This window comes from Tupaia chinensis, unplaced genomic scaffold (assembly GCF_000334495.1).
Source record: "Tupaia chinensis unplaced genomic scaffold, TupChi_1.0 Scaffold000197_1, whole genome shotgun sequence".
NCBI classification, from domain to species: domain Eukaryota; kingdom Metazoa; phylum Chordata; class Mammalia; order Scandentia; family Tupaiidae; genus Tupaia; species Tupaia belangeri.
In genome coordinates this window covers 62,375-73,347 of record NW_006159672.1, presented here as the reverse complement: position 1 = coordinate 73,347, position 10,973 = coordinate 62,375, and the positions used below count along the sequence as shown (strand labels likewise).

Below are 10,973 nucleotides of genomic sequence, written 5' to 3'. Positions count from 1 at the left end.
GCAGCCCAGCCCGACCTCTGGGCATGGCTCGAAGAGGACAAAGGGTCCAAGCAGGCAATAGCCTTCACTCAAAACATTTACTACACTCAGGGCTACCAGGAGAGGGACCCAAGTACAGAAAGGCCTGATAATCCAACTTCTGGATAATCAAGTACCAGACCAAAGCACTCAGGAAGAATGAAGGCAGTGATGATGAATCCACTGCCCTGAATTACAGTCTATCAGAGAATATTAGTCTAAATCAAGCCATTGTCAAGGAGAAAAAAGTTAAAAGACAGAAAAATTTAAATTAAAATAAAAAAATTAATGTTTCTCAAGCTAGTAGCCAATAATATATGAGTACCTGCAGAAATAGAAAAATCTATCCTAAAACTTACATGAAATCTTCAATGACCCTGAATAGCCAAAACAATCTTGAAAAGGAGACCAAAGCTGGAGGATTCACATTTCCTGATTTCAAAACTTATTGTAGTCAACTGCTATGGTTGAATGTTCCCCAAAATTCATGTGTTGGAATGTACTATCCAATGTGGTTATATTTAGAGATGGGGCTTTTGGACTGTAATTAAGATGAGAAGACAAAAGGTGTGCGTTTGTTCCTTTACGTCCCTTCCACTCTATGAGGACAGTCTGTCCCCTCTAGAGGAGGCTCTGCCACCCTGGATACAGAGAGCAGCCTTCACCAAATCTGCCAGCATCTCCATTTCGGACCTCCAGCCTGCAGAACCATGAGAAATAAATTTATATCATCTATAAACTATCCAGTCTCAGATGTTTTGTTAGAACAGCACAAATGGACTAAAGCAAAAATAGTCAACAAAACCTGTGGTACAAGCATAAGACAAATACATAGACCACTGGAATAGAGTAGAGTGATTTCAACAAGAATCCCTAGACTGTTTCATGGGGAAACAACAAGTAGTCTCAATAAATGGTGACATGAAAATTGGATACACACACACACACCAAAAGATAAATTAAAATGAATGCAAAACCTAAACATGAAAGCTAAAACCATGAAAAACTCCTAGAGAGTATGGGGAAAACTTTATGACACTAGATTTGACAATAACTTTTTTGATATGACAGCAAATGTACAGGTAATAAAAGAAAATATAACTAAATTGGACTTCATCAAAATTAAAAACCATATGCATAAAGGATCTTCTCAACAGAAAGACATTACCACTGAATAGAAGAAAATACTTACACATGCTGTAGCTGATAAAGGAATAATATCTAAAATATATAAAGAATTCTGCAGCTAAACAATGGCAGAGTGGTAAAATGCAGTACTCCGAGGCAATGCAGAGGGAAAGTTCCACATTCATGTCCAAAGACCTCCCTGAGTACAGGAGGTATCCACTTGCTCATTATCTGGAACAGGATAAAAGGTGGGGGTAGATCATATCAGCAAGGCCTGATGGGGATGCTGTCTCTCTGTCTGTCTTTCTGTCCTCTCCCCTTATAGAAAAAATAAATAAACTTTAAAAAACAAAAAATTCTGTAACTCAGCAAGAAAATGGGCAGAAGACTTGAACAGGCATTTCTCTAAACAAGATATACAATTGGTGGGACCAGCAATTGGCATAATGGCTATGTCTCTGGATTCCCATGTGGTCAACCGTGGTTCAAGTCCCAGACCCAAGTGACTTAAACTCACACCAGGCACATGTGCGTGCATGCCCAAGATCCCGAGAGGAGAATGGAGGAGAAGGGATTGTGCTGTGGCCATCCCCCCTTGGGGGTGATTTCTCACTTTCTGTCTCTCTGTCTTTCTGGTGACTCCAAACGCCCTACAGCAAAAAACTTCTCAAAAAAAAAAAAAAAAAGATATATCAATGGCCTACAAGCACATGAAAAGATACTTAACATCACTAATCAGAAGGGAAATGCAAATCAAAACTACAATGAGATAGTACTCCATACCCATTAGAAAGGGGATTACAAAAAAAAAAAAGAAGAGAAAAGAAGGAAACAACTGCTAGAGAATAATAACTATGGAGAAATTGGAACCCTGTGCAATACTGGTAAAATGTTACAGCCTCTGTGGAAAATAATTCAGCAGTTCTTCCCAAAATTAAAGATATATAATTACCTTATGATCTAGACATTCCATTTTGGGGCATATACTCAATGTAGTTAGAACCAGGGTCTTGAACAGAAATTTGTACACCCATGTTCATAGCAGCATTATTCTCAATAGTTAAAATGTGACGGCAATACGTGTTGCTTGTTAACAATGAATAGCAAAATATGGTATATACATATAATGGGATATTATCCAGCCTTAAAAAGGAAGGAAATTCTGACACATGCTACAACATGGATGAACCTTTAAAACATTATGCTAAGTGAAATAAGTCAGTCACAAAAAGATGATTGCAGGAGCCAGCAGGTTGTGTGGTTTAAGTGCTGGACTCCCACATGGTCGACCGTAGTTCAAGTCCTGGACCTGGTGGCTTGAAAATCATGTGTGTGTGCATTTCCAAAATCCCAGGAGGAGAAGGGATTGCACTGTCATCATTCACCCGAAGGGTGATTTCTCACTTTCCTTTTCTTTAGGTCTCTCCATTTCTCTCTCTCCGGTGAGCATATGTGTCCTATGGCAAAAACCTTAAAAAAAAAAAAAAAAGGCAATTGCTGTTTCATCTCACTTAAAGACTCCTAGCAGAGACAAATTCAGAGACCAAAGGACAATGGTGGTTGCCAAGTAGGAAAGGGAAATAGGCAGTAGTCTATACTTCAAAGAAAAGTTCCATTGTTTAGTAGGAACAGAGTTTCAGATTTGCAAGATGAAAGAATTCTAGTGAGGAATGGTGGTGATGGCTGCAATATGAACGTATTTTATGCCACTGAACTGTACACTTAATAACGGTTAGTTGGTAAATTTTATGTTATATATATTTTGCCACAGTTTTGTGAAAATAAAGGAAAAAAGTAAATAAATAAGCCAAGAGTTTAGAGAATCTTATTTCCTTCTCCTAGTAGGTTTAATCATTTTTCTCCAAATTTAAACTTTTTTTTTTCAAGTAGGAGCCTTTGTTAAAAAAAAAAAAAAAAAAAAAAAAAACTTTCAACATGATTCTAATCTATAGTACCCACAGTCACCAGAGGTGAGCAAACTATAGGTCAGGAGCCCAATCTGGTCTGTCTTTGTATTGCTGTGAGCAAGGATGTTTTTTACATTTTTGTATAAGCTGGAAAAAAATTTCAAAGGATATTTCATGGCATGCAAAAATTACACAGAATTTACATTTCTGCATCCACAGACAAGTCTTACAAGTTTTCTCTCTTTCTGTCTCTCTGTGTCTCTGGCAAGCACACCCGTCCTATAGCAAAAATCTAATAAAAAAAAATAATAATAAGGGGGACCAGCAGATGGCATAATGGTTATGTTGCTGGACTCTCATGTAGTTGGCCATGGTTTGAGTCCAGGACCCAGCAGCTTGAAACGCACACTGGGTATGTGTGCGTGTCTGCCCAAAATCCTGAGAGGAGAATGGAAGAGAAGGGATTGCAACATGACCATCCACCTTGGTGGGGAGGGGGTGATTTCTCACTTTCTGTCTCTCTGGTGAGCACACATGTCCTATAGCAAAAACCTCTATTTAAAAAAAAAAAAAAAAAAAAAAAAAGAACACAGCCAAGGTCACATGTTCATGCATATTGTCTGTGGCTGCTACTGGGCTACAAGAATAGGGTTGAGTAGTTGCCACAGAGACCAAGTAGCCTACGAAGCCTAAACTATTTACTTTCTGGCCTTCAGTAGAAAAAGTCAACCAACTTTTCTAAAATAGCTCTAATTTCAAACGTTCTGCAGCACTGCTCCCACAAATCTTGAAAAGGTTTATGAAATTTTCACTTCTCAGCCTCATTCATTCAACGAACATTTATGAAGCACCAGCCCTGGGCCAAGGGTGGTACTAGATGCCATGGGTACAAAAACAGGCCAGGCAGGTGCTGTTTCTGTCCTCACAAAGTTTCTAGTTTGATGGGGAAGGCAGCCCAGGAGCCTGGCATGCCTGATGCCATTATCAACACTGTGCACTGCTACGCAGGATGCTGTAGCCAGCAGAGTAGAGGCACCTTGACCAGACTGAAAGGTAGTGTCTGAGGGAACGTCCAGACCTGGAAGAAGACCAGAGAGAAGTTAGGCAGAAAGGAGAGAAAAGTGAAAGACCCAAGTAAAGGAGGAAGGAATAAGGAGGTGCTAGGTAGAGAAGATGCACTCTACATTGACGGAAGTGAACCTGTTCAGTCACTTGCCAGCCTAATGATGTGGCTCGGCCAGGCTAGACTTCAATTATAATAGAAAAACCTGCCAGGAGCAGTCACAGACTGGACCTGGTCATAAGAACACCACAGGCCCTTTAAAAAAATGGCCTCTATTCTCGATCTCCCAGACTGTCGCATGTGAATACATCCCAGAACTCCTGAAGGGCCACCAGTCTAGATTTGGGGTTAGCAGTTTTAACATATTTCCTGCCCTACTACAGCAGGCTACAAACTCCCTGCCCTATTACAACAGGCTACACAAGCCCAACATGCATTAAGTATTTTTTAAACATACAATCACTAAACAGAAACCAGCAAAGTGTATTACTATTTACAACTGCTCTTCAAACACTGTAGAGTTCCTAATACAAAATTCCATATGAAAATAAGCAACATCTCAGTTGCAGCTTTTTATGTGCTACATGCCGTACTCTATATTTCAAAGAAAAGTTTCCTACTTTTCATAATGCCTATACAAGGTCCATCAAGAAGATAAGACAAAAATTAAAAAGAAGCCATCAGTTTCAAATAGTCTATGCTACTGAGCCATGTACAAAGCTAGACCTGCAGCAAGTGAGAAAACAGATGAAGGTGATACTCATTCTTCTTTTAAAAAGAATGATTTTATTTGACTTTATTTATTTACTTATTTTTTTTTAATTTGACCAGAGAGGGACAGAGTGAGTGAGAGTAGGGGTGAGGGGAGAGAAAGAGAGAGAGAGAGAAAGTGAGAAAGCATGATTCGTCCAGGACTTGAACCATGGTCGGCCATGAGGGAGTCCAATGCCCTTACCCATCACACCACCTGCTGGCCCCAACACCAATATTTTAAACAGGGGGAAAAAAATACCCATAAGGTGGATTTAAAGTAACTGTCCAATATTGCTCCAATTTATTACTGCACATCAGGTATCAGTCTCTTTTTTTTTGGTGGTGGGGGGGGATGCTAAAGTTAAAAATCATCTTCTAGTATTTACAGAACGTATCAGGTTTAGATCCTAAACGACTAAGTGTTACAATTATAAAAAAAGTGAATCAAATGGTGCATGGCTTCTCTCAGATGGTTGGGAGTCTGCAACAGAGCCAGCGCAGTGTGACAGGACAAGTTTCACAGTATGTGTGTGAGTCGCATTCAAGGCTACCACTGAGAATCCACATTTGTCACCTAAGCACACCACTCTGGCTTTCAACTTCAGTGGTGACCCTTTTTCAGAAGCACAGGTGACAAGGCAGATAGCAGGCTGTTTTGTTTGGGGAATGACAAATAGATTCTATTTGGTCTAAAAGACAATGGAAATGTGACATATAAAATCTGAACTTAAAGGTTTTAAGAATAAACAAAATAGCTTCAAATGCATGCATTGGAGAATTCCTGTTAGAGAGATTTGAATTGTTCCTCAACCAATGTCTGCTACTTTCTACAAAACACTGAGGTCTGAAAGAAAAACATGATAAAGAAGAATATCACCATTTATAGTTGGATAAAATTCCACTCGTCCTGCATGTGTGTCCTCCAGATCCCCCATAATGATTCAAAGAACCACCAAACAAAGACTCTATGTTCTCCATTTCTTTGATCCCTACCCCAGGCCAACAGCAAGTACAAAGAGCCCTCAGCAAATGCACGTGAAAAACCCAAGAAGCGCAAGGGTGTTCACAGAATCCCTAAACATTCTCAAACTGTTTTTACTGTAACTAGGCAGGAAGCAACCCTGTTCCACAGGACACTGAAGAGCCCAAGCAGGTTTTGACCAAAGCCTCCCTCTCCCTTACCCCTCTGGCAATGGAAAAAGTTAAATCCTTAAGGGCAGACAATGTTATTTCTACTGCCTGGCGCTTACTGGAATCTTATGGCCTGTACACCCTGTTACCCAACAGGGAAGGTGTCCACCATGAGATGCTACAGGTGCCGGTGTTTATTCCACCACAGCACAAACATTAACCATTTTTATCCGTAACACTTATTTCCCAAAAAATAAAGTTTCACTTTCACCTCAACACACCTGCAAGAGCTGCAATTCTCAACATCCCCTATAGTATCTGTCCCAACTGTGGGACCAGCAGGTGCCACACTGGGCAGAAGCCCTGAGGACTTCCTCCTGGCAATGCTATGTTTCCAAGTCACTGGCCATTCTAATGTCCAACTTTCCAAAGCCAAAGTTCGCACTGTCGTCCTCAACATACAGTCAAGTCAACCCATGGGAAATGAACTGAAGGACTTGTTACCAGAGAAGAGGAGTTGTCCAAGAACCAATGATGATACTGTGCAACGGTCCCAATATTGACCTCAGTTCTGGCACCTACAGTTAAGAAAAGCTACCCCAAGACCAGCAGTAACTGAACTGAAGGAAAGGGAACTCAGAGATTAAGAACTGGAATTCGATGCATCTTGAATATCTAAATCATTGTCTGACCTTTGTGTGCCCACACTCACCCACTGGCCAGGTTCCTGGTACCTCCAGGGACAATCCAACATTTATCTGTCCAAAGTGCTTCCCTAAGTGCTAAACTCTGCATTGCTGGGCCTTACGTTTCCTCTGATTCCACCAGACAATGTCCCACCATGTGCCCCAAAACAATTTCCTGAAAGATCAGCCATTTGTCCTGGCATCTTCAGGCCTGTAAACCTCACAGCTGTACATTGTTCCACTGCTCCTCCCAAACAGCCTAGACTGGTGTTAATTTTGTTTGCCTACAAATCTTGTCACCTGCTGATTGAGTTTAGTCAACAGCAATCTCTGGGTCTCACTGGGAGGACAGTTTGGAAGGCCCCACTCCACTGTCGGACAGTCATCTACTTATTAGTCCCCAACTATAAGATTTCACATTAAACCTGGCAGAGGTTCCTCTAATGCTTTAAGGCTTGTACACTCAAATAATCAAGGACCCTGTGAATACTGATTCTGCCATTCAGCTTTCACTATCCTTGACCTTCCAGAATCCACAGATCCAACAGGGAGGATCTCTAGAGTCATGGTGTCTCCATCAATATTCCATGAACATCCATCAACTGCCCATTTTTATTCCATCTTGTTAACAAAAGCTTAACATCTTTTTACTACCTGACAATTCTGTTATCTTTCTAATAACCTTTGCAAAGGAAGATTGAGTTTGAGGTAGCTTAGCTAGGGCCTTGGGCAGAACTTTTTGTGCTCCTGCCTCCTGCACCCCTTCTCACCCTGAAATGGTACCTCCATCCTGAAGCTTTCCAAACAAAACACCCACCACTGCAAGCTCTTGGCCATGCCACATCCTCTCTCCTGCACACCTGATGGTGGAGTCCAGGCAGCACCTCCTTTGGGCCCTTCACCATCTGGTATTCTCTCTCTGTTCTTTTTCATGTCCTCATTGTTCACTAAGGCTCACTAAAAACCCCTTGGTAAAGATTTCCCAAGTGCCCCATCACCCACACTGAGCCTCAGGCCCCTTCTTAGGCCAAATACAAATACCACGCATCCCTTTCATTGCCACCGTCACCCCACAAGTTCCAGTTCTCTACTACACTCTACAAGAGCAAGTCTAATCAATGAGTAGAAATGGAATGTTGGCATTTAATCCTCATGGCAATACCCAGAGGTAGCAACTACTATTATCCCCAGTTCACAGATGAGTAAATCAAAGCATAGAGGTGACGTAAATTCCCAAAATTATATAACTAGTAAGGGGCATACCCAGGATTCATCCCCAGATCAGCCCAACTGCAAATAGTCACTTAACCCTCTGGGATCCAAGCCAATGACTATCCAGTCCATAACAGGACCTGACAAAAGGCTGTCAAATCAATTCCAATGCAAATAAACCTCCATGGATTTCATCTGTACAGGGATAGATCTATACAAAGCTGAAAAACTCTGGCTCCTTCCTTTTGCCAGACAATATCTGATTTCATGTTTAATATGTTTCCTTCCCTGCAGTCCTTCTGGACAGAGGAACCCTCCTCAAACAAGACATATGAAAATGCCTCAAGAGATTAAACGCCCACAGCCAAACCTCTGAAAGTGACCTGATTAAATACTTAATGGTAATACCAGTCTAGACTCAATAGATCAACCCTCCTGGCTCAGGGCAATGCTTGCTGTGCAGCAATTGTGCAAAATGCTTATAAATGGAAGGAAGGAAGCCTGTTTCTCCTTAGTTTGGTAAATTGGAAGTTGGAGACTCAATAACACTAGGCAAGTTTACAAGTCAGGCTGCAGGCTCTGCTAAGGCCCCCGGGGGGCAGAGCCCAGCCACCCGCCCAGGACAGAGCTCTCTACAATCAATCACACAGAAACCACAGGCGAAGCCTGACACACAGGAGAGCTGCCAGGGAAATGGGTTCCAATCACCCATGCTCTTCCTCCGGGCCCTTCATTCTATTTGGGAGGATTTCAGTCCTTCTCCCACTCAGGTTTTATTCTGAATCTGGTGAATGTCTTCATTCTGTTCAATGTTTTATTTTTACAGATTTTCCAACAAGCCACTATGTCTCACCTCCAGCTACAGAAATGCACTTACCTCTGCCTTAACCACTACACCATCCGGTGGCCCCAACAATTCTCTACTAAAAAGACAATGCAAAATGCACTGGAGCTCAGCTTCCTCCTGGATTAGAGAAGAGGACCAGACAGAGGGGGTGGAGGGCCTGGAGTGAGCACTGACAGTTCCTGATTCTCCCATTCCTAACGGCATACTCCCAGAAGCACCTTTTTACCTGTTTCTCAGCTGCATGTCTACCCTGATCCTGTCTGTTTCCCATGGCTGCCATAACGAAGCACCAAGAACTCGGTGGTTTCTAACAGAACTTCTTAGTTTCTGAGCCCGGATGTCTGAAACCAAGGGGTCAGCAGCCATACTCCCTCCATGGTTTCTAGAGGAGAATCCTTCCTTCTTTGTCCAGTTCTTGGTAATCCCAAGCCTTCCTGGCTGTGGCAGCATCACTCCCATCTCTGCTCTCACAGGACCATCTTCTCATCTCACAAAGACATGCGTCACATTGGATTTAGGGCCCACACTACTCCAATAGGACTTCTTCTTAACTAACTACATCCGCGATGATGCTACTTTCTAATAAGATAACATTCTAGGGCACTGGGGGTTAGGGCTCTAGCTATCTTTTCAGAAAGACACAATTGAGCCCAGAACATCCTCTCTTCCCTCCTGGAATCTTTATTAAATGATACAGTCATAAAATTGCAAGCCTAAATAGCGGTGTTCTCCCTTACATTGATATGTAAATATATGCAAATACTTGTGGGGAAAACTGTTTTCAAAGTTTAGGTTTTTTTTTTTTCCTTTTGCCTACTTTTCCTGGAAATCTCAATTCAGATTGCAGCTTCTATGTAAGCAGTTTTGAACTAGAACAAACATCGAGTAATTTATGTGGAAATCCAATGATTCTACTTAACAGCTCTCTAGTAGTCTTTTTTTTTTTCCTTTTTTATTTATTTTTTAACAGAAGACCTAACGCTTAGGTGGCTTTTTCACCAGAGATCAATTTTCAGGCTCCACTTATGCTGATGATGGCATTCCCATATACCAAGTGGTTACTAGGTGTTTCACAAGTATTAGTATCAATCACTCTCCTCCCCAGTCAAAAGGCAGGCACTATTTATCCCCACTTTTCAGATGTACAAACTGTGGCTCAGAGAGGTTAACCAGGCCAAAGCCAAACAGAAATTGAGGTGTCTGAACCCAGCCAAGTGCCATCCTCACATGTTCAATGTATACGGTGCAGGACCAGGAGATTAGCATTGTTATCTGGTCACTCCACCCCCCACTCCATTACATACACACTTCAGGCCTTGCTATAGATCTTGGAGATTTTTTCCACTTCCCATTCCTGTCAACTGCAGGCTTCTAGACCCCCAGCCACACACTGGATACCATACATTTTGGCCTCACTCAGTTCAGTCCCCAATTCCTCAGTAATTGTTCATACTTGACACCCAGGACTTCTTGACCAGTGATCACAAAGTCCTGCCGCCTCCTTCTGCTGCAGTTAGCACTCTAGAGCCAAGTCAGCCATCTGTCCTACAGTCAGTGCAACCTTCACAGGGTCTCATTTTCCTTCTAGGATGAGATCATATTCATTTCACTTACCAAAAGTGGCAGTTAAGAAAATCTCATTTCATAGTTAGGAATAATCTCTATGTGGCATTCTAAATACCCCTTCCACCTCTCATCCTCTCCAAAAAAAAAAAAAAAAAAGAAGAAGATGACCCAAGCTTTAGAAGTGTCTCAAGAAAGCTTCCAAACAATGTGACTCCATTTAGGTCTCAGCTGTGTTCTGAAGTTTGAAATTCATTTGTACAGATGCACCTACACACACTATAATTCCGCAAATGTGTGTGTGTTCAGGAATATACCCAAGAATATCCTGAATGGTGAGAAAAAATATCACAAGCTCTAATGGATAAAACAAAGTAGGACTGGGTACTGCCAAGATTTCTCCCAGCAATAACTCCGTGTGTATGTCTGTACATAAATAAAAGTATTTTAGAACATAAGCCTGTGGTAAATTAGGCTCAGTAAGTCACATGATATGAGAAAAAGAAATTTTAATGAAAATTGAAAAAAAAACTCAGCACTACCATTCCATTTATTTCAGTTACTAATGCATTCCCAGTTATAAGATGAATTGTTATTAGGTCAGTGATAAAGCCAGGAAGCCCAGTGAAAATGTTATAAGCTGGTTATATATATATATATATATA

General features: G+C 41.5%; 1 protein-coding gene across 1 annotated transcript in view; it reads right to left on the bottom strand.

Moving 5' to 3' along the window:
* DOCK1 (dedicator of cytokinesis 1) overlaps positions 1-9,111 on the bottom strand; it is a 597,377-nt gene extending 588,266 nt beyond the window's left edge. Inside the window, exons 1-3 of the mRNA XM_014587219.2 lie at positions 8,972-9,111; positions 6,052-6,055; positions 1,297-1,377 (exon numbers count right to left, since the gene is read on the bottom strand). Coding sequence (XP_014442705.1) covers positions 1,297-1,377; positions 6,052-6,055; positions 8,972-9,111 — 225 coding nt within the window. The remainder of the gene's footprint in view (positions 1-1,296; positions 1,378-6,051; positions 6,056-8,971) is intronic.
* Between the last annotated feature and the right edge of the window lie 1,862 nt (positions 9,112-10,973).